The 24,310-nt window shown below is 45.4% G+C and overlaps 1 protein-coding gene across 10 annotated transcripts in view; it reads left to right on the plus strand.

The window, feature by feature from the left end:
• Golgb1 (golgin B1) overlaps nucleotides 1-24,310 on the plus strand; it is a 66,458-nt gene that overhangs the window by 38,294 nt on the left and 3,854 nt on the right. For 9 of the 10 annotated variants that reach the window (XM_076548821.1, XM_076548827.1, XM_076548824.1 and 6 more), the window contains 6 exons: nucleotides 2,311-2,384; nucleotides 6,311-11,163; nucleotides 11,976-13,854; nucleotides 19,513-19,691; nucleotides 20,587-20,725; nucleotides 20,921-21,058. In XM_076548821.1, coding sequence (XP_076404936.1) covers nucleotides 2,311-2,384; nucleotides 6,311-11,163; nucleotides 11,976-13,854; nucleotides 19,513-19,691; nucleotides 20,587-20,725; nucleotides 20,921-21,058 — 7,262 coding nt within the window. The remainder of the gene's footprint in view (nucleotides 1-2,310; nucleotides 2,385-6,310; nucleotides 11,164-11,975; nucleotides 13,855-19,512; nucleotides 19,692-20,586; nucleotides 20,726-20,920; nucleotides 21,059-24,310) is intronic. The other variant, XM_076548830.1, reaches the window with a different exon arrangement.

A 24,310-nucleotide genomic window follows, 5' to 3' on the forward strand; every position in this document is an offset into this window, starting at 1 on the left:
AAATCAGTAAGTTAAAGTGGACTCCCTGTTGGCTTTTGCTCATGTTCATGTCCTGCTTAGACTCTTGCTTCTCCTTCCAGTCTGGCTGTTGAGCCCTCAGCCAGGGCACTGTCTTTGGGAATTCAGTCTTCATCCTGGGCTAAGTGCCTTGGGCTCCCATGACATCCTTTATACCTTCACTAATGTATTAGGATGCTCTGTTTATGTATTTATCTTCTTATTGTAAGCCTTCTGAAGACATGGTATGGGATTTTTTTTAAGGGCAGAGGTGTTTTTTGTTTTGTTTTGTTTTGTTTTTTTAGTTTGCTTTACCTAAACTTAGTAATACCTGGCAAATTAACAGCTGCTGAATAAAATGCTGGATTAAGCTGAGTGTATTTAGCATTTCATTCTACTGGTCTTTGTGAACAGTCAGTGAGAATGTAAGACCTACTCTATCCTGTGCTTCCTAAGAACCTTCTCAATTCAGTAGCATCAGCATGTGATGATAATGCGTTCCAGTTCTCATTCACCTACAGCAGTGGTCCCCAACCTTCCTAATGCTGTGACCCTTTAATACAGTTCCTCATGTTGTGGTGATCCCAGCCATAAAATGATTTGTGTTGCAACTTCATAGCTGTGCTTTGCTACTGTTATGAATCATAATATAACTATCTGTGTTTTCCAGTGGTCTTAGGAAACCCCTGTGAAGTGGTCATTCTACCCCCTACAAAGGGGTTGTGACTCACACGTTGAGAACCTCTGCTCTAGAGAATCTGACCACTGTGGTATATCATTTGGGAGTGAGAGTGGACACCAAGTAACCTTTATAAAACTAGATCAGATGTTTCTGTGTAACGATTTATAGTTTTCCATTTAGCTCCTACCTGGAAATTGTGCATAATGCATAAATAATTATTAAAAATATTCCCATCATTGCCAATAAAGCCACAATTCAACTTACTGTTTCACCCACTTAAAGTACTTTTTTGATACTTTATCCTTAAACCTTATTTTACCATGTCAGAAGTAGTCCCTATTCTGTTCACATGCTTTGTAGGTTGTGTTAATTCCATTTTCTGTCCTCAGGGGCCATTGGCCTTAGAGTGTTCTTTACTGGCTTTTGTGTCTGCCATCATAAATTACCTTTGCATTGGCCTCATGTTCTTTTCATCTCACTTTTTGCACTGCCTTTTCTACAGCTACTACCCCTTTCTCTGGGGTTTGAAATGTCTGACCATATTATATGTACTGTCTTGCATTCATTTGTTTCACAAATATTCTCCCTTTCTTATGAGCCAGGCACTATTCTACTTGCTGAGGATACAGCTATGAACATGTTAGAATGAAGGACAGGCCATCAACCTGTATAAAAAAGAACATTTTAGAGTAATAGCTATTAGGGTAAAAATGAAATAGGGTACTGCAAGTATATCTCAGCTAAGAGAAAGGCAGTGTTAGAGAGGTCAGGACAGGTCTGTCCGGGAACTTGACATTTGAATGACTAAAGGCGGGGTAGTCATGCAAAGAACATTTAGTCAGGGAAAAGAATGGAAGAAATGTGATGTGTGAAAGAATTGATGTGTTGGCAGAACAGAAAGAAGCGCTGAGTTTTTGTAGCAGAGTTAAAAAAGTGGTACTACAAGAGGTCGGAGAATAAGTAGGAGCCAAAACATGAGAGAGAGCCCCAAAAGGTCATGTGAAGGCTTTGAGAGGGTGGATAAAAACCATACTTTCTTTCTGTAGTGTATTTAGTGTATCAGAAAGAAGGTAAGCTTCTCAGAGGTCAGTGTGAAATAGCTTTCTCTTCCAAGGCATTGCTACCCTATGTTAGAGTTAAGACCTGGATTCTGATCCCAGCTGTCCATACAGCTGTGTAACCTCTTCATATCATGTCATCTGTTTCCTCATTTGGTTGTTGAGATTGCATAGCTCATGTTTTTAAGTCTGAAAGTCCGTTAAAGAACACTGAGAACATTGTAAGTGCAGTTGTGCAAAAATCCACAATCCAAACAGTAAGAGTGTGGGTAAAATAAGACAGTAGAATCCCAGACTATATCATAGAAGGAACTGTTCCACTTCACATGCCTTTGCGTCTATGGCCTTTCAAAGCTTTCCCTGTTTAGAGTCTTTCTCTCATGGTCATTATCACACTGAGTTCTATTATGTCTGATATCTCACATTCTTTTGGTGCTTTCAGCCTCAAACTACTTTACTTATTTCTTTCCTCTTCATTATTTTGTGCATCTCAAGTATCCTTGGTCCAACTACATCACTGTTTTTTAAATACTCCACATACATTGTCTAAAGATACTACTTTTTGACTTTCAGAAAAATTGTCTTCTCGAATTACTTTTCTGGAGGCTCAGAATAGAGCAGGGGAGGCTGACGGTGCAGTCTGTGAGGTAAGTGATCACTGGTACAGTCACAATGGGACTGAGATTAGGAGGGGGTAACACTAACCATTGTGAGTACTGACAGAAAATATTACCCTTGGAGTGAAATAACATTTAAGAGATTCATAATGATTAGACTTTTTCATTTATTCATTTCCAAATATTTGGAATTCTTTGTCCTAAACAACACAAGTATAGGAGTACTTGTGTATGAGTTACTTTTCTGTTGCTGGAATTCAACACCACGACCGAGACAAATGAAGGTACATAGAGTTTATTTGGGCTTACAGTTCCAGAAGGTAAGAGTTCATCGTGGTGCATGGCAAGCAAGCAGCAGGAGTCGGAAGGAATGTGATCAAATCCTTCGACATAAACTTGAAGCAAAGAGAGAGCCCTAGAAATGGCTCCAGTCTTCTCCCTCTCAAAGCCCGCCTCCAGTGACATACTTCCTCCAACAAGGCCACACCTCCTAGACCTTTCCAGATAGCCTGCCAGCTGGGGACTGCGTTCAATATACGGGAGCCTGGGAAGGACAGTCTCAGTCAAACCACCACAGCTTGTTCTGTCCTCTAGCTTCGCCCATATCCCCATAGCATGTCCCTCTTCCAGTTTTATGTCCTTTATAAGTCAATTAATAAAACTGATATGTGCACTGGTGTGGGGCCACCCATTGTAGCACAGGGAACCTGCCAGTGGGAACGCCCTCAGAAAAGAGTGAATCTCCCTCCCTGAGCAGCCATCGAGTGCTAATAGCTCCTTAGTAAGGGGTGAGGCCTGGAGAGCTCCTGCCCCATTTATGCTGGAATTGTCTCTGGCTTGCTCTTGTGCAGGTGCCCACAGCTGCTCTGAGTTCATGGGTGTGATAGTCTTATCATGTCTGGAGGACAGCATTACATCGCACACACACCCTTCCCCATGGTCCAGCTCTTACATTCTTCCCACCTCTTCTGTGACATTCTCTGGGCCTTAGCAGGGAATGGAGGGTGGCATGATAAAGATGTCCTGTTTAGAGTCTCTTCTGGCTCTTTGACCAACTGAAATTTATTATAAGAGCGGCATCATTGCTTAATATCATTCGATGGATGTGTCATTGTTAGCTGTCTTATATACAATTTGCCATGCTCTCAACTGGTAATCATAAATGGTCTTTGGGAGTGATGTAGCTTCTTAACGGAAGTGCTGCTCATTATGTTAGTCTGTGTCTCCAGGGACAAGGAATGAACACCATATGTAGACCCGAAGAGGCATAGTTTTAGGAATTGGAAAATGAAGAATCTTCCAGTTGGGCTAGAGGCCATCTGACAGAGAAATATTAAAACTTGAGTCCAGATCATCTGCTAGTAGATAATTCACTCTTCCGGGTGGGACAGATTTTCTTGTTCCTGCCAAGGCCTCAAGTGATGGAAAAGGTTCGCCTGAATTAGGAAGGATAATCTGCCTTATTCCGAATGTCCTGATTTATGGCTAGGAGACAGCTCTGTTGGTAAAGCGCTGAGTTTGAGCCCCAGAAGCTCTGAAGACCTGACCATGCTGGCTCAGGCTTGTCATCTCAGCACTGGAGAGACAGAGATAGACACGTCCCTGGGGCTGGACGGCCAGCCATGCTAGCCTGCCTGGGCAGCTCCAAGCCTTCCTCAGAAGACAAGGTGGATTGCTTCTGAGGAACAACACTGAACACTGACATCTGGCTTCTACATGCAGGTGCACATATGGGGTGGCACATGCACACACATGCACATAAATACATACACACGTCTCCTGCTTTAAATGTTGATATCAACCAAAATACCTTCATAGGAACACCTCGAATAACGTTTGCCCAAACATCTGGGAACCATGATCCAGCCAAGTCACCACATAAAATTAACCATCTAGCTTACATCCAACACCTTTTCATGGAGCCATTGAGGCCTTGTTCACAAAGCTGTCAAAGGAGACTTCATTTAGAAAATTGTAATATTATATAGTTAAAATTGTAAGACTCTGACTAAAAATGGATCTTGTTTGTCTAAGGGAATCCTTAAAAGTATTCTCTTAAATGTCTACCAATGATTTCTAGTGGAAACAAGCTATAACATAGCTTTAAGAAACAACAACACAGATAAGAAAGATGGCCACCTAGTGAGAAAATGAGAAACAAAAGAAGCAGAAAATACACAGCAAGCAATGGTAAGGGAAGGGGATTGTAAAACACAGAAACTGCATAGAAAAGCCTGCGGGTACTGTCCCTCGAGATCACAGAGACAACTAGAAAAGAATGAGAGAAGACGTAAGTTCAGTGAAAGAAGGGGAAAGGAGAGCGGGAATGGCCAGACAGAGCCAAGCTCGCTCTCGGGGCTCTGCCTTCTGGTGGGCTGACTTGACTCTGTGTCACAAAGTGAACTGAACTCTGTAGATACTGTAGGGAGTGAGGAAAGAGAATGGAAGGTACTTAGGAAAGAGGAAAGGAAAGCACTCTGGGTAATAGAACGAAAAGCAGTAGGTTACATTAAACCCTGTGGCGGGGATGACTTGACCGTATCAGACTCGCCAAGCCGTAGGGATGGAAACATGAAATGTGACATGAAGAGGTTCTAGAGGAGTTTGCCCTGTGACTAGTACTGAGTCTAGTTTAGAGCTCTCTGAATTGTGGTCTCCATAATGCAGAGAGCAAAGAATTATAAATTATTAAGAAAGTACTTATGAAAATGAGGCGGTTATAGACAGGTACTACCATGCCTGACATTTCCGTGGGTGCTGGGGATCTAAACTGAAGCTTTCATGCTTGCTCAGCAAGAACTTTTTCCAGTGAGCCACGCCCACATTCCCCACGTCCCTTTGTGTGTGCATCTGCATGTGTGTGTGTGCACACGTGCATGCACGCATGTGCCTGTGCTTGTGTATGTGAGGACCAGATGTCAGTGTCCCGTTTCTTCCTTGGTTTCTCTCCATTGTATTTTTGAGGCAGGGTTTCTTACTGAACCTAAACTAATCAAATGCATCGTGGGACTCACTAGTTTCCTTTCCCAAGCAAACGTCTTTAGAGATGACATGAATCAAGCAGCCTAACAGTCATCTATAAAAATTTGTCTCATATTTGCCACACGGCTCCATCATGTCATGCTCAGGTGTCAGCAGAGCTCGTTTTAGGCGTTTTGACTCTGATAACTCATCTGCATCTACTTGTTTGGTAGTCTACTTATCAGTGTTAATGCTTATTTTACTTAACTTTCTTATTGCCGTAAATTGCTTAGGAAACGAAATCTTGTAACTTACTCCTTGGTGTGGGATGGGGTATTTAATTAATTTCCTGCTTTTTAAAAAGCAATTCTTAGAAGAAAGTAACTAAGCCAGGCAGTGGTGGCGCACGCCTTTAATCCCAGCACTCGGGAGGCAGAGGCAGGCTGATCTCTGTGAGTTCGAGGCCAGCCTGGTCTCGAAATGAATTCCAGGAAAGGCGCAAAGCTACACAGAGAAACCCTGTTTCGATTAAAAAAAAAAAAAAAAAAAAGAAGAAGAAGAAGAGGAAGAGGAGGAGGAGGAAGAGGAAGAAGAAAGAGAAGAAGAGGAGGAGGAGGAGAAGAAGAAGAAGAAGAAGGAAAGAAGGAAGAAAAGAAAAGAAGAAGAAAGTAACTAGATGTTTTAACCTACAAGAAGACTTTTTTTTTTTTTTTCCAGTATGGAAAATATCTAGAAAATGGATTCCAAGTTTCCTTGGACCCTTTGACTAGAAAGAGACCTTGAAGTGGAGCTGACTGAATCCTACACGTTCAGTTTGGGAGATGCAGAGTTTTACAAATTTTAGTAGTTTTGTAATATAAAAGAAGTTTAGACCAGAAGGTTCACAAATTTTAGAAAATTCATGAAATGCTAGTTTGTAATGGCTTTTTTTTTAATGCTTTGTGAAATATTTGATGAAGGTCTTTCTTGGTGTTTCTTTTGTTTATTTTTAATAGGTCAACACAGCTGGTGTTACCGTGGTCAGCAAGAGCAATTCTTCTACCGAAGAAAGTGGACAAGATGTCCTAGAGAACACATTATCTCAGAAACATAAGGAACTAGCAGTTTTACTAGTGGAAATGAAGGAAGCTCATGACGAAATCGCGTTTCTGAAGTCACAGCTGCAGGGCAAGAGGCCCGATGGGGACCCTGAGGTCCTTGACCAGACGGAGGTGAAGCTGATAGGGCGTGAAGGAGCACCTTCTGTGACAGCGGGAGACATCCCCCTTGTGCCCAATGAAGAGAGCGGCATCCCAGGGGCTGCAAAAGAGGAACCGGCAAGCACCGAAGATCAGCATCCAACATCTGAGGCAGGGTCTGCAAATGACGCCGCAGTGGGATTGAACTCCACAAAGCTGCATGGTGTGGACAAATCCCCCTCTCTCTCAGATGCCTGTCAGTGTCACCAGGATGAACTGGAAAGTCTCAAGTCAAAAATTATGGAGCTTGAGACAAGCCTTCATAAGGCAGAAGAGATGTCTAAGATAAATTTAGATGAGAAAGCTAGGGAAATTAGCAGCCTAACCCAGCTTGTGGAACAACTCAGGAAGAGCGCAGAGGATGCCCACAGCGCGCTCACCACCGTGTCCGAGGAAAGAGACCAGCTTCTTTCTCGGGTGGATGAGCTTAGTGTCTTAGCCGAGCTGAGGGCTCAGGTCCGAGAATTGGAGGGCAGTCTGGCAACAGCAGAAAAGCAAAGAGCCCTGGACTACGAAAGCCAGAAGACTCAGCACAACCTGCTCACGGAACAGATCCACAGCCTGACTATAGAAGCCAAATCAAAAAATGTGAAAATGGAAGCTCTCCAGAGGGAGCTGGATGATGTGCAGCTGCAGTGTTCTGAGCAGGCCACCCAGATCAAGAGCCTGCAGAGCCAGCTGCAGACGAAGGAGACTGAGGTGCTCGAGGGGGCAGAGCACATGAAGGCCATCTCAAAGAAGATGGAAGGGCTTTCACAGGCTCTTTCACAGAAGGAGCTAGAAATAGCCAAAATGGAGAGAGACATGGAGACACTCCAGCAAACCATCCAGGAGAAGGAACAGCAAGTGACAGACCTCAGCTACAGCATGACAGAGAAAATGGTCCAGCTTAATGAAGAGAAGTTTTCTCTTGGGGTTGAAATTAAGACCCTGAAGGAGCAGCTCAATTCGTTGTCCAGAGCTGAGGAAGCAAAGAAGGGGCAGGCCCAAGAAAATCATGGCGTTGTTTCTAGTCCTGGTCAGGCCGTGTCAGGCCCGGCGGGGCTGAGTAAGGAGGAGCTTCAGCGGGAGCTGGAGCTCCTGAAGAAGGAGAGCGATCAGAGGAAGCGGAAGCTCCATGCTGCACTTCTTCACCGAAAGGAACTCCTCCAGAAAGTCAGCACGCTGGAGGAGGCGTTAGCCCAGGCGAGGGAGGAATCGAGCAAAGAGGTGGCACGCGGGGTCGGTGAGAGGACGAAGCTGGAGGAAGACCGAGAGAACAAAGACGGACCGGAAAAATGTGGAGCTTCTAAGTGTCGAGAACTAGAGGCTTCTTTAAAAGAGACGATAGCCGAGAAAGAAGTCGAACTGGAGCGTGTCAGGAGAGATTTGGAAGACAAGACGGCAGCGGGAGAACAACTGCAGGCTGTGGTCCAACAGATGAGTCAGAACTTGCAAGATCAGTCAAAGCAGATAGATTTGCTTCAAGCCGAGATTGTTACAAATGAAGCAACTATCCAGAAACTGACCCCGGGAGCCCCGGATGCTGGGGATGGAGACTCGGCGGCACCTCTAAAAGAACCGGTGGTGAGCGGCCCGCCCAGTGCAGGCGATGGAAAACACTGGAAGCCGGAACTAGAGGGGAAGATAGCAGACCTTGAAAAAGAAAAGGAACAACTTGAAAAGAGGCTATACAAAGCCTTAAGTTCCTATAAGGCAATTCTAAAAAAGGCACAAGAGAGAGAGAGACATTTGAAGGACGAGCTCGGGAAACAGGAGGATGCTAACAATCACCTTCAGGAGCAGCTTACTGAGCAGAGTAAGGAAAATGAGAACATTGGGGGCCAGCTAAGGCAGCTTCAGACTAAAACATCAGAAGAAGTACTCCTGTTACAAAAGGAGATAAATAAACAGGGCTTAGAAATCCAGAATTGGAAAGCAACATCCCATGAAGCCGAGGCCCACGCAGAAAGCCTACAGGAGGAACTGGAAAGGAGCCAAGTACAACTTGCTGGCCTGGAACATCTGAAAACATTACAGCCCAAACTAGATGACCTGCAAGAGCACGTGCGCCAGAAGCAAGAAGAGGTCAGCTACCTTTCCGGACAGCTTGGTGAGAAGGAACAGACCCTCAGCAAAGTCCAGGCCGAGATGGTGGAGCAGGAGCATTTAATCAAGGCTCTGCACACACAGCTGGAGATGCAAGCCAAGGAGCACGAGGAGAGGCTGAAACAGTTCCAGGTGGAGCTGTGTGAGCTGAAGCAGAAGTCGGAGGAGGCTGGCGAAGAGGCCAAAGTAAAGCAACAGATACAGAGGAAACTGCAGGCAGCCCTCATCTCCCGCAAGGAGGCTCTGAAGGAAAACAAGAGTCTGCAAGAGGAACTGTCTTCAGCCAGAGCTGCCGTGGACCACCTGACCAAGTCTCTGGCGGATGTGGAAAGCCAGGTTTCTGTTCAAAAAAAAGAGAAAGAGGCGTTCCTAGGAAAGTTAGCCCTCCTTCAGGAAGAAAGAGACAAGCTCATTGTAGAGATGGACAAGTCTTTGCTCGAAAATCAGAACCTCGGCGGCTCCTGTGAAAGCCTGAAACGAGCTCTGGAGGGCCTTACCGAAGACAGGGAAAAGCTGGTGAGGGACCTGGAGAGCCTGAGATGTTTGAAGATGGCAGAGAGCACCGAGTGGCACGAGAAGCACCAGGAGCTGCAGAAGGAGTATGAAGTTCTCCTGCAGTCCTACGAGAATGTGAGCAACGAGGCCGAGAGGATGCAGCACGTCGTCGAAGGCGTGAGGAAGGAGAAGCAAGAACTGTATGGAAAGCTGAGAGGCATGGAGGCAGGCAAGAGAGAGGCAGAGAAGCGGCTGCAAGACGCCGAACAAGAGATGGAAGAGATGAGAGAAAAGATGAGAAAGTTCGCTAGGTCTAAACAACAGAAGATCCTGGAGCTGGAGGAAGAAAACGAGCGGCTCAGAGCCGAGGCCCAGCCAGTAGAGGGCGCCAGAGAGAGCATGGAAGCTCTTCTCTCTTCCAACTCGAGCCTGAAAGAGGACCTGGAAAAGGTCACTTCTGAGCACAAAACCCTTTCTAAGGAGTTTGAGGCTTTAATGGCAGAGAGAGAGATTTTGAGTGAAGAGATTCGAGGTCTGAAACATCAGGTAGAAGACGGCGTACTGAAACAAGCTAGCCTAGAGGACACTGAGAAATCCGATGAACAAAAGGATGTCACGGAAGAGGTCAAACAAGCTATGGTGGGCAAGTCTCAAGAGCAAGAGTCTCAGAGTGTGCATGTTCAACTTGACGATTCAGAGGGTATTCTGTCAGTGAACAGTGCCGAGCCTGGCATTAGTGAGACTTTCAGCTCCCACGATGACATCAGTAACTACCTCCAGCAACTTGATCAGCTCAAGGGAAGAATTGCTGAGTTAGAGGTGGAGAAACGGAGTGATAGGGAGCTTAGCCAGACACTAGAAAATGAGAAAAATGCCCTCCTGAATCAAATATCGGCAAAGGATGGTGAACTCAAACTACTTGGGGAAGAAGTCACCAAAATAAACATGTTAAATCAGCAAATCCAAGAAGAACTTTCCAGAGTCACCAAGCTGAAAGAGATGGCAGAGGAAGAAAAAGATGACTTAGAAGAGAGGCTCATGAATCAGCTGGCAGAACTTAATGGGAGCATTGGGAATTACTATCAGGATGTTACGGATGCCCAAATAAAAAACGAGCAATTAGAATGTGAAATGCAGAACCTTAAAAAGTGCATGAGTAATTTAAAAAAGGAAAATCAGCAACTGGTCAAGGAAAAAACCAAGGTGGAGTCAGAAATCCGAAAGGAGTACTTAGAGAAGATACAAGGGGCCCAGAAAGAACCTGGCAATAAGATCCATGCGAAGGAGCTCCAGGAGCTGTTGAAGGAAAAGCAGCAGGAGGTAAGGCAGCTGCAGAAGGACTGCATCCGGTACCAGGAGCGAATCAGTGCTCTAGAGAAGACAGTCAAGGCTCTGGAGTTTGTCCAGACAGAATCCCAGAAGGATTTGGACGCGACCAAAGGAAATCTGGCGCAAGCCGTTGAGCACCACCGAACGGCACAAGCGGAGTTATCCAGCATCAAAGTGCTGCTCGATGACACACAGAGCGAAGCCGCGCGAGTGCTGGCGGACAACCTCAAACTGAAAAAGGAGCTTCAGTCCAACAAAGAAGCCGTGAAAAGCCAGATGAAACAAAAAGATGACGAGCTGGCGCGAAGACTGGAGCAGGCCGAGGAAAGACACCTGGAAGAGAAGAAGAGCATGCAGGAGAAACTGGATGCTTTGCACGGGGAAAAGGCCCACGTGGAAGAGATGCTTGTAGAGATGCAGGCCACGCTGTCCAGGAAAGACCAGGACATGAAGCAGCTGCAGGAAGGCCTGGACAGCACCGTGGCCCAGCTCGCGGCCTTTACTAAGAGCATGTCCTCCCTCCAGGATGACCGCGACAGGGTGATCGATGAAGCCAAAAAATGGGAACGCAAGTTTGGTGATGCCATTCTCACCAAGGAAGAAGAGATCAGACTCAAAGAGGAGAACTGCATTACTCTAAAGGACCAGCTTCAACAAATGACCATCCATACAGAGGAACTGAAGATCAATATCTCCAGGTGAGCAGGAAACCATTTTCCCTCCAGAGAGAATTGTGAAGGCAAAGAAAGTCTCTAAATTGTTTTTATTTATTTTATTAGAATTACAGAGCCGGTTTTTGTTTTAAATTCCCTTATAATGTACATCTCTTTACCTTCTGGCATTTTTTTTTTTTTGCCATTTTTGTAACTTGTTATAATTTGTATTATCATAAAACCACTGGTGTATTTTTCCCCCATATCTCTGTTGAGAAATGGCCTCAGTTTCTCTTCATTTTTGTGTCTGGATTTTTTGACAACCCGACTACCTTTACCTAGATTTTCACCAGCTTGCTCCCAAAGGATAGCTTTGGTGTCCTAAGTGGTCTGCTCTCCGCCTCTCTGCTCTGTATGGGGCTAACAATTCCGTCCTCACACTCTTGAACATCACCGTCCAAGCTCAGGAAGCGACAGCGCCCCCACCCTTACTGTGTCTCCCCTTTTGTTTCTTTACTGTGTCTTTTGCCAGGATTATGGCTTTAAAGAAACCCACCATTAGCTTGTCTGGAGCAAGGTAGAATAAAACAATGGGGGCTGGGCTGATTTACTGTTCAGTGTCTCAAACGGATTACTAAAATAAGGAACACAGTTTCATGATTCAGAGCTCTGAGATGCGGTTGTATGTCATTTTCCTCTGTGGTGGATCTTGTTAGTATACGTGTACAGATGCAGAGAACTAAGCTCTCTATTAAAACCTTCAATGACTGTTGACTGATTTGTAGATCAGTTAGGTGTACGTCATATAGGTAATCTCTCCTTCTCTCCCCCTTTTCTTCCCCGCCCCTAACCCCTAGGCTTGAACATGATAAAGAAATGTGGGAGTCCAAGGCCCAGACAGAGCTCCAGGATCAACAGAAATTTTGTGATACCCTGCAGAGGGACAACAAAAACCTTATGTCCCAATTAGAAGAGACTCGGCAGCTGTACCACAATTCTTTGAATGAATTAGCTAAGCTGGAGTCAGAACTTAAACATCTCAACGACAAGTCAACTGACTTAAATAGCTCTCTAGAAAAATGTAGAGAACATAAAGAAAATTTGGAAGGGATCATAAAGCAGCAAGAAGCTGATATCCAGAATTGTAAGTTCAGTTATGAACAACTCGAGACTGATCTAAAGGCCTCCAGAGAGCTGACCAGAAGGTTGGATGATGAAATCAAGACCAAGGAGCAGAAGATTATAAGCCTGCTTTCCAGCAAGGATGAGGCGATCCAAGTCGCTGTTGCTGAACTGCAGCAGCAGCACCAGAAAGAGATCAAGGAATTAGAAAACCTCTTGTCCCAGGAGGAAGAGGAGAATGTTGCCTTAGAAGAAGAAAACAAGAAGGCTATTGAGAAAACCAATCAACTTATGGAAACTCTGGGAAACGTGAAAAAAGAGAACCTTGACCAGAAGGCACACCTCGATTCTTTTATTAAATCTATGTCCTCTCTTCAGAATGACCGAGACCGTATACTAAGTGACTATCAGCAGCTGGAAGATCGACATCTTTCTGTCATCTTAGAAAAAGACCAACTCATCCAAGATGCTGCTGCTGAGAATAATAAATTGAAGGAAGAGATTCGAGGGTTGAGGAGTCATCTGGATGACCTCAATTCCGAGAATGCCAAGCTGGATGCTGAGCTGATCCAGTATAGGCAAGACCTGAATGAAGTGATATCCATAAAGGACTGTCAGCAGAAGCAACTCCTTGAGGCTCAACTCCAGAAAAATCAGGAGTTGAAAAATGAATGTACAAAATTGGAAGAGAAGCTGAAGGGGTCAGAAGAAGCCAGGCAAATCCTGCAGAGGTCCTCTGAAGCCCTCCAAGAGGAGAAACGTGCTTTGTCTACAGAGGTTGAAGGCTTGAAGAGACACGTGGCGGCCTTGCAGGAAGAAGGGACCCTCGGTGCCCAGCTGAAAGTGAAAGAGGAGGAGGTTCAGAGGTTAAATGTGGCGCTCTCCTCCTACCAGAAGAGAACTGCAGACCTGGAGGAGGAGCTCATTTGTGTCCAGAAGGAAGCGACCCAGAAGGTCAGTGAGATCGAGGACAAGCTGAAGAAGGAACTGAAGCATCTCCATCATGATGCAGGGATCATGCGAAATGAAACAGAAACAGCAGAAGAGAGGGTGGCAGAGCTGGCCAGGGACCTGGTCGAGATGGAGCAGAAGCTACTCACGGTAACCAAAGAGAATCAAGATCTCACGGCCCAGATTCAGTCTTTCAGAGGGTCAATGAGTTCCTTGCAGGACAGCAGAGATCATGCCACCGAGGAGCTTGGTGATCTGAAAAAGAAGTATGATGCCAGTCTGAAGGAGCTGGCCCAGCTAAAAGAGCAAACGGACTTAAGCAGAGAGAGTGACATTCTTCCCCAGGCTGCCTTGCCCCTAACCACCACGGAGAACAGCCTGCCCCGCCTTGAGAAACTTGACCAGCAGCTCATATCCAAAGACCAACAGTTACTTAGTTTATCTTCCCAACTAGAAGAGTCTCACAACAAGATGCAGACCTTTTCCAAGGCTATGACAAGTTTACAGCATGAGAGAGATCACCTGTGGAATGAGCTGGAGAAATTCCGGAAGTCGGAGGAAGGGAAGCAGAGGGCTGTAGCTCCTTCACCTGCCTCCAGCCCAGCTGAAATGCAGAGCTTGAAAAAAGCTATGTCTTCTCTCCAGAATGACAGAGATCGATTAGTGAGTGTGTGTTTCAGATCTGTGTTTGAGAGGTTTTGAGCCATTCTTTACATTGATTTTTATCTCCCTAGAAAAGGATAAATTCAAAAAAAAAATTTGCTGGGCGGTGGTGGCTCACGCCATTAATCCCAGCACTCGGGAGGCAGAGGCAGGCTGATCTCTGTGAGTTTGAGGCCAGCCTGGGCTACCAAGTGAGTTCTAGGAAAGGCGCAAAGCTACACAGAGAAACCCTGTCTCGAAAAACCAAAACCAAAACCAAAACCAAAAAAAAAAAAAAAAAAGAAAAGGATAAATGTTTCTATCTGTAGAATCTGTGTATAAAGTCACCATCATTGCTGCCTATTTCCTAGAGTGCTTGGGTCTTAAGAGAAACAGACATGCTGTTGCCGTTAAGAGAAACAGACATGCTGTTGCCGTTAAGAGAAACAGACATGTTATGTTGTTGCCGTTTCCAAACTTGACTTTTCTTTGCACAGCATCTGCATTGGTTATAAAAGGATTAAAAGGTAGCATTCTGTAAGTGGCTCCAGCATTTCAAGCAGGTTGATTGGAAGAAAATCACTCGGTGTCTTTTCACAATGGTGGTTGAGCACTTGATCGTCCACTGGATCAGGGCAGTAAGAACTTAGCTCGTCTTAGAAGTGTTGCTCAAACCTAATTTGTCAAGAAAGAAGTTATATGTAAAAGAGATTTTATAAGACTTTTTAAGGTTAGTGGCTGGCTTTGTCCTCTGATCCCCAGGAAAGCTTTATTGGGGTACACAGTGTATCACCACAAGATTTTTTAAAGTGAGTGTCGCTAGGCATGGCAGCACATGTCTAAAACTCTAGCACTCGGGAGGCTGTTGTGAGTTCAAGACGAGCCTGGACTATGTAGCTCATTTCAGGCCAGGCTGGGCTATGTAGTAAGACTGTCTCAAAACCATTTTTTAAAATCACTATTCAGTCATTGGTTGTTTGCAAATGAACTATTGTCCATTCCTTTCTTCCTATCTTTCTTTTCCTTTCCACTACTGCAATGTATTCCAAGGCTCCTACATGCTAGGCAAGTCCTTTACCACTGAGCTCCATCCCTAGGTTGGGAATTTATTATTATTTTGTTTTATTTATTTTCATTTATTATTTTGAGATAGACTGTTGCTAAGCTACCCATGGAATTCAAGGTCCTTCCTCAGCTGCCTAAGTAGATATGATTGCAGATACATAGCGCCATGCCTGTTTCTGCCCACTTTCTTTCAATTAATTTTTTTCAGAAGTGGAGAAAGGAGGTTAGAGAGAGAGCTTGTCTTGTGCTTGAGTTGGACTCACAGAACCCTTGTTAAAAGAGCAAAGGTGGTGGTCCTTGAGGCTCACTGGCCAGCCAGCCTGGCCTATGCAGACAAGCACCAGGCCAGTGAGGGACTCTGTCTCAAAAACAAACAAAAAAGTGCTTGCTGCCCAAGTATAAGAACCCACACATATGTCTGGATGCTAAACACACCAGGAAAAAAACAAAAAACAAAAAACAAATGTAGCAGCACCTGTGATCCCAGGGCTGCACAGAGATAGGCAGGTCCCTGGACCCCACTGGCTAGCCAGCCAAGCCCAATTGGTGATCTCCAGGGTCAGTGAAAAAGTAACAACAGACCCTGTCTCAAAATATAAAGTGAAGAGAAACAGAGGTAAGCACCTGATGTCAGCCTTTGCCCGCACATGCCTGAGCACCAGCGGTTCTCAGCCTTCCTGTAGCCAGAAGTTTTCCTATCTCCCGCCAGGTCCGCAGCCACTCAGACCCAAGTAGACACACAGGCTTATATTAATTAAAACTGCTTGGCCTACCACTGACTAGCGCTTACACTTAAACTCAGCCCATTTTGGTTAGTCTAGATGTTGCCATGTGTTCCGTGGCTTTACCTGTGTGCCAGTACATGCTGCTCCCTGGACGGCGGACTGGCAACTCCTGACTCTGCCTTCCTCTTCCCAGCATTCTCCTTGTCTGCTTATCCCACCTATACTTCCTGCCTGGCTACTGGCCAGTCAGCGTTTTATTAAACCAGTGTAAAAAAGCATTATCCCACAGCTCCTTCTTAATGCTATGACCCTTTAATACAGTTCCTCATGCTGTGGTGACCCCCAACCATACAGTTATTTCATTGCTACTTCATAACTGTACTTTGCTACTGTTATGAATCATAATATAAATATCTGATATGCAGGATATCTGATATTTGACCCCCAGGTTGAAAACCAGTAACCTACAACATGTACACAAACTCACTTGAAAACACACACACACACACACACACACACACACACACACACACACAAAATTGGATTTAAAAATAAAAAATAAAAAAGCTGTATAGCACCAGAGGAATATACCCAAAGTTATCCTCTGGCACCCAGGCAGAGGCACACGTATACACACATGTGCCTGCACCCTCATGAACATACATATACTTCATACACATTTATGCCTGAAGGCTGTAGTTTATGTCATGCTGGGATTCATTATGTGCTAAGTCACAATCCTGAGTGGTTCCAGCAGATTCTGTTAGCTGTGCTTTCATTCAGAGATTGCTTACTATAAGTTTATGCATTGTCAACACTGGACAGTATTTTGTTCTCTTACCCCACCCCACCCACTTTTGGTCTACTGAATAGTGAAGAGACACGCCTTTTTAAAGAAGCCATATCTCTGTTTCTATAACTTGCAGTGGAACTGTTTCGTAAAACTGTCACTCTGATTTTCCATCACCTAACCATCAAGATACCTGATTCTGTTCTGAATGTCTCAAACAGCTCCCCTCTGACCTTCACCGTCCCGTGATAAGCTTCTTCACCGTCAACAGTGTTAACAATACTGGGTAACCTCTCCAGTAGATGACAAACAGGCTTGTGGATAAATCATTCTCAAGCTCTTGCTTTCTTAGAACTGCCTGCTCAGGAACCTTTAAAAGGCACATGACTGTCTAGAAGAGGCTTAGGACCCCTGCCTGGGTCGGCCACTCAAGACCTCCTGATTTGCCCTCGTCTTTGCAGCCTTTTTACTGGTTCTTATTGTGCAGGTGGCCAGCCCACCTCCTCAGCACACAGCGATCGCAGCGAGGACCTCCTGCCCCCATTACCATCCTGCTGGCTAGAGTGCCTTCCTCACTGCTCTCTTTTGGGGGGTCATTCCAGATCCTAAACTCCCTTCCCACACTTCCCAGTTGCTTGGTTCTGTTTTGCCTCCCTACTTGCCAGGTGCTTGCCATGCCTGCCGAACCGTGTGTCTCGCGTGGCCCGCACACGAGGGCCTCTGCCGCGGGGCATCTCATCTGCTCTCAGCCTTGTCTTTTGTCCCCACGTGATGTTTCTGGTTTTGTCGTCGTCATGTTGTCGTCGCTCTCCCTGTCTTGGTTATTTACTTTATGTGTGTGGACGTTTGCCTGCATGCGTGTCTGTGCACCACATGCATGTGTGGTGTCCTTGGATGTCCTCAGACTGTGGTAACCGTTGTGAACCACCATTCTAGAATTGAACCCAGGTCCTCTGGAAGAGCAGACAGTGCTCCTAACCACTGAGCCATCTCTCCAGCCCCGCTTCTTAATTAGTAAGAAATTCCTTTTTTTCTTTAAATGTATTTTTTTTTCTTGTTTCATGGGTGGATTTTCTAACTTCTCTCCAAGGATGGTGGTGTGTGGCTGTTGCTGTTTCACGTATGTGTACATACTGTGCACGTATGGCATGTGCAGGTGGTTGTGGAGGCCAGAAGAGCGAGCGCATTGGAATTACAGGCAATGTTGAGTTGCCCAGCATGGGACTTGAACTGGGGTCCTCTGGAAGAGCAGCAAGGGCTCTTAACTGCTGAGCCACCTCTCCACCCGCTTTGTTTCTGAGGCAGGGTCTTGTCATATAGTTGAGGCTTGCCTAGAGGGTTCAGTGTAGCCCAGGCTGCCCCCAAACTCACAGTCCTCTCTACCAGTCTCTCAAAGGCCAGGATTGTGTGTGCACCTCCACACCTGCCTGTCCTCTTCTGTGAGTTGTCTTGGTGATTTGTTTTTTATTGCTGCTGTAATGCTCCTGATTGCCAGCATTCTCTCTTGTCCTTCATCACATGCGATTGCCCCTCGCTAATGTATTGAATCACCCTCTGAGCAGTTGCTTTTCATCCCCGATGTTAGCCTTTCTTCAGATGAAGAGCAACCATCGTTTCACCTTCACGTGAGGAGTAGACTCTAAGAAGCTAGTGGAAGGACTCGGTGTGAGGTCACTGCAGCGTGATCTTGTTGAGCTTATGGATAATGGCCCCCAAGTTGGTGTCTTTGGCGCCTCAAGGTCTGGTCAGATTTTTGAGAGATCTTTCATCTCCTCTTAAGAAGGAAATCAACATCTCCAAGCTGAGTAGGGAACTGGCAGGAGCACTCACAGCCGTGCATCACCAATCATTGCTGTTTTGGAGCGGTGCTCTAACTGGCAGGGAGCACTCACAGTGTGCATCACCAATCGCTGCTGTTTGAGTACTCTAACTTGGGCTGGTATTTTCCTGCTTTGAGGACACATTCTTTGCCTTTTCCAGAGAGTAAAGCTCGTTTTTCCGTGCGGATACCAAAGGGTGGAGCTGAGGATTTGGAATGCACTTGCTTCCGAAGCAGCTCTGCTCTAGTCCCCTTTTCTCAGCCCCCGACCCCCTCCAGCCCCATCACCGTTTTCTCCAGAGGAACCTGGGCTGTTCATTCCTGAGCCCATCGAAGGTTCTGCAGAGCAGGCTCTGTTGGTCCGTGGCTTCTCTGCGGCCAGTTGAAGACCCAGCTTTCTCAGATGTGTGAAGTCGGTTGCTGTTAGTCATCTGCTTTCCAGCCTCAAGCATGTGTTGCCGCTGACCTCGGTTGTCTTCCCATTCTCGTGTTTGGTACTTTTTAAAAAGTGGCATTAACGTTTGTGAGTGGGTGAAAGGTGTGTGTGTTTAAGGCTGTTGTCCTCCCCAGGTGTCCTGACATTATTTCTTGACCAGACTTTTAGTGAGTATAGAATGCAGTTTTGCTAAAGGCAAGTCTATCATAATAATCATTAACCTTGTGTGAGATGTATTATTTTCCTTATTTAATTCTCATAGTTGAACGAGGAAAAGTGCTATATTGATCTTCATTTAGTAGGTCAGTGAAATAAAGACTTATATTGTCTCATATCCAAGAAACAGGGTATCCAATTCTAGAGCACCCCAGGGTGCACACCTTCTTTGAGTGGACACCATCTCAGCTCGAGTTAAGGCTGAAGTCCAGCTGGGCTGTGACTTGGTGGTAGAGCACTGGCCTGTGTGCCTGAGTGTGGGGAACAAGGACAAGACAAAGAAGCAGACCGCAGCACCGAAGACCACGCTGCTGGTGTTCGTTTAAGAAACCGAGGAGCATAACAAGGGTGCATGTGTACACGGGAAGCCGCTCTTCACATTGGCCGGTCACAGTAATCTGTGGGTCCTTTTCAGTCTGTCTCGGGTCAGAGTTGGAGCTTCGGGCCTTTGAGGCGGGGTTATGGGGTAGAAGTAGAAGGAATGCTTAGGCCCTGAGGCCTTGATGGCGGCTCCTTGGCCGTCAGTGGACTGTGGGAGGCCGCGCACAGTCTGTGGTGTCCCTGTGGTAGGAGCGACTGGTCAGTACGGGATAAGAAATGAGTCACCCTTTGCTCCCTCTGCTTAAAGCTGCAGGAACTGAAGAATCTGCAGCAGCAGTACTTGCAGATGAACGAAGAGGTCGTGGAGTTACGTCCACTGAAGGCTCAGCTTGAGGAGCATCAAGAGCAGACAAAATCCCTGCAGACGATGAACGAGCAGTTCAGGCAAGAAAAGCTCGCCTGGCAGCATGAGCTGCATCAGCTCAGGTCGGACTGTTCTGCATTTTGACCTTCTTTACTGTCTTAACATTTTACTTTGCAATAGTTGTTGATTTTATAGAAGGCTGCGGAGATAGTGAGAGGACGTTTGTGTGCACTTCGCCTAGTTTCCTCCAGTGAAAGCATCCTATGTGATGTATTACACATCTCACCCAGCTGGTTTGTGCCTAACAAAGAAATGGCTCCACTCTTTACCAAATTCAGGAAGATAAGTAAATCAAATAGCAACAACTAATGTTTATTATTTAATGTTTAACACGTGCCAGGCTTTGTGTTTGATGAGTGATGTGTGAGATCTCATCCAATCCTTAACAATAGTCCTAAGGAATAGCTAGTTTATTCCTACTTTATTGAAGAAACTTGGCAAGAATGGCATTTCCTCAGGTCTCACACCCAGTATGTGCAACAACCAGAATTCTAAGTCCTTCAGAGCCAACCCCGATGCTAATTCTGCATCATGGGCATGACTCTGCTGAAGCACTGCGGTGGTCTCCGATGCCCTGCATGGTCTCACCGTCCTCATTCCATACGTATTTACTCTACACACTGACTCCTGCCATTCTGAACTTCGGTCTCTGCATTCTTCCTGGTGTCTCATGCTGAATTTTCGTGCTGATTTTGAATTATGGCTCCCACTAGGAAACCCAGCTCTTTGCCCAGGTTCCCAGTCCAATGGCAGTTCTTCTGTGAAGATACTTCAACCCCTACCCAGTCACTGCCCTGCTCTCACTGTCTTACTGGGTGTTTCCACTTGTAGAGTAAATTCCACTCTGATCTGTATTAGTTATACTGCATTGCTAATATTGCATAAGAATGTTTTGAATATGGAATTTGTCTTCTTTGCATCATGAGTGTATTCGAGCCATTTTTTTTCATGGTGTAGAATGGAGAAGAATGCCTGGGAACATCATGAGAGAAGGATGAAAGAACACAATATTATGGCCTTCTCAGATAACAATCAGCAGAATCTCCCGAGGCCTTCCTCGCAACCTCAGATCCTCCCCTCACAGCACCAAAGACAGGTGAGAATGTCCATGTGCTTTGCTGCTCAGGGTTCCACTATCCAAAAAGCATCAACCTCCTCGAACTGCCCATCTGCAACTATTAGACAAGCCTCCTCCTGACTTTTTCTGGGGTGGACATGGTTTCTTCTAGAGGGGAGGATTAAGTATGAGCAATCTTAGGAGACAATTCCAGTGATGTTTGTACCCTGGCAGGCGTCCCCAGAGACGTCAGATCCCCTCGATGGGTCACAAAACTTCATTTATGAGACTGAACTTCTCAGGACTCAGCTCAATGACAGCTTAAAGGAAATTCACCAGAAGGAAATAAGAATCGAGCAGCTGAACAGCAAGGTAGGTGTTTCGTGCTAGACTGAAATTCAGTTTCTTTTTTCTCTTCCTGGAGGTAAGATTCAGCACAGGCACCCAGCTTCAGCAGAACTTAGGAACAGAAGTTTATAAGAGTAAGTGTTTATTCCAGAGCAGAGGACATGGGCCACGTTCTCCTTGCCCTTGGCAGGTCTTTGAGAACAACTTGGAAAACCCATACAGAAGCTTCACCCCATCTTATCACTTGTTAGGAATATATAAGCATCTCCCTGTCCATCTCCCATGAGTCATTGTCTTTCTATTGCTCTCTGATTAGTCAAAGTGTTCTCAGTGGCTCCTCCCCAGTCCTGCCCTCTTCACAGAAGCCTAGATTGGTAGTCGCTGCCTGAATTAGAAGTTATTCATGAAGCTAGTGAGACTGGAGTCCAGAGGTCTACCTGGAGAAGAGTTGTAAATACCCCCAAATACATGCATAGTTTGGAGTGGGAGTGCGTGCATCTTATCACAGGAACTCACATAACATGAGCCAGTGAGACTGCTCAGAGGGAGAAAGTACTTTGCCTCGAAATCCTGATGACTTCAGTTTGATCTCTGGATCCCACAGTGGAAAGACAGAATCAACTCCTGAGTGTTTTTTTCTGTCCTCTACATGTGTGGTGTAGAATGAACATGCCTACACTCATGCATGAGTACTACACACACACACACACACACACACACACACACACACACACACACACACACAAAACTAATAACATTGAGATTCAAAAATCATAAAAATCAGGAGATGGTTTTCCCAGATGAGGAGAAAAGGCCACAAGTACTAAGTGACTTGCTCAAGGCTTCAGTCACTCTGAGGTCAGTGGTTATATATGTGGCCAGTGTGCTTGCCACACTTAGAGATACTCATTAGATGTTAAATTCAACCAACACTGAAATGTCAGAGACTTCCCTGGCTTTGGATCCTAACGAGTTGATGGAAGAGCCAGCCCTGGTTTGGTTTGGTTTGGTTTGGTGGAGAGGGTCTCCTCTGACCTACCTGTTTCCAGAATTGCTGACCTTTGTCACTCTGTGGCTATGAAGACCCAGTGGACACCTTTCGGTCCACTTCAGTTCTTACTCCTCTCCACATACTAGCCTGTGGCTCTGTCTGGCATCTATCCTCCTGTGACAGCGTTTTAAACTAAACAGAACTGTTTATAGATGATGAAATCAGTCACTTTGGTAGATGATACCAGCTAAAAAATGTAAATGTTTTATTGAAGTTAAACATAAAAGTAGGGGCTGGAGAGACGGCTCAGAGGTCAAGAGCATTGACTGCTCTTCAAGAGGTCCAGAGTTCAGTTCCCAGCAACCACATGGTGGCTCACAACCATCTGTAATGAGATCTGGTGCCCTCTTCTTATTATGTATACAGAACACTGTATACATAATAAGTAAAGTAAATCTTAAAAAAATTAAAAAATAAATAAAAGTAACAGATCATCAGCATAGCATGGTACATTTTCACAAAGTAAAGAGATGCGTAAGAAGCAGTCAAGATAAAAACCATAATGTTCCACACCCCGACAAGTCCCTGTTCCTCTTCCGATCACAGCCACTCACCTTAGAACTAAGTGGAATCACTTGAACAGCACCACTATAGGCCTTTGTCACTCTGGTAAGAAACAGTTCTCTGTAGAACTTAGCTGTGAGGAAGGCGCCTCCTCCCTAGCTTCCCTCGTCATAGTAGTAGTGAACAGCTACTGGTTAACAAGTAGCTCTCATTTGCCGCCTGAGAGTCTGGCAATATGGTGGGCACTGAGGACGCACAGGAAACCTGCAGTCATTGGGGTCCCAACCAACTAGGAGAATTGCTTCTGGGGACCTAAGTGAGATGACGATGAGGGCCTGTCATAGGTGTTTCTCTCTACCCCTGTGTGCCCCGGTTCCTTGGCTGGAGGCTCAGGTTTTCTGCACAGTTCTGGCTTAGCTGAATGTTTCTGTGTGGTGTAGGAATATGTTAGAAACTTTAAAACGTGATGGATGGACTAATGTTCCTCTAATTTCAGCAGCTTAAATTCGGTTAGCTTGTGAGGTAGAGCAGAGCGCAGTGACTTAGACGCCTAAGTTGGTTTGTGCATTGCATGCCTTTGTGGTTGCCGCTCCAAAGCAGCAGGGCATAAAAGAGCAGTGCTGTGTTCCAGTGAAACCCCACTGACATTGAGTGGGCAGTGGTCCCTGGATCACGTGCCTGCTCCTAAACTCCAGAAACCTAAACAGATGCAGACACCATCCGAAACGGATCATGGGGGTGGCTTATTAGCCATTGGCTACCTGTCATTTGCTGTTTGGAAGCCTTGCTTTTATCAAGTTTCCTGGGCCTGCCCTCTGTTTCTAGATTTACCAAAGACAAAATGTGAAGGTTCTTTTCAACACTGAGGAGTTTTGTTTTGTTTGTGTGTACTTGTGTTTGGGGTGGCTTGGCCTGTTCATTATGACTAGGAACGTCGTCTTCCTCCTGTGTTAGGAAAGCATTGTGTTACCCCTTACCCTGGAGTTCCTATTGTGCGCAGCTCTCTGCTCTCAAATTAATATTGCTTCTCAAATGTTTACAACCTTTTCTTCAGCAACAGCTCCTGACACCCATGACTTTTCTGCTGGCTCTTAGCTTGGGCAGCATCATAAAGCAGGTGGATCTCAAGACTTAAAGAGACCCATACCTGTGAGCTTTGCTCTGGGAGTTATTGGTGCCATGGCCTTGACAAGTATAAACTTATTCTTTTTTCCATTTGTAAACAAGGATGGAAATCCTTTCTCCACTTCTTTCAAGAAAGACAGTATTTGTCCAAATGTTTCGTGAACTGAACCTTGATCTTCAGAGTTACAACCACACAGAGAGTCATCTGGAGCAATGTTCAGTTACAGATCATGTTTGTAATCATGTGTGCTCTTCTGTGTGCATCAGATGCATTTTCCTGGGGTGTCTCTAGAAAACTGTTTTCTCTAAAACATTGATAAACTTTCCTACACAAACACTTAGAAAAGAATCCTCAAGAGAAGACAAGACTTGCAGCTAGATCTGTCCATTTCCTGTGATACAAGCCTTCCTGTGTTTCTGTGGTGGGGTACTCAGAGGGGACATCTCCATGGCTACTAATGTATCTTGGTATTAATCATAACTAAAGTTTAAAATGACAGCCCACAAATGAAGAATCAGAATTCTGGTTCCAGAGGAGTCAAATCCCAATCAGCTAGTAGACGCTACACCAGGTAAATGTTTTCACTCATTGTAGA

This window comes from Peromyscus maniculatus, chromosome 12, assembly GCF_049852395.1.
Source record: "Peromyscus maniculatus bairdii isolate BWxNUB_F1_BW_parent chromosome 12, HU_Pman_BW_mat_3.1, whole genome shotgun sequence".
NCBI classification, from domain to species: Eukaryota; Metazoa; Chordata; class Mammalia; order Rodentia; family Cricetidae; genus Peromyscus; species Peromyscus maniculatus.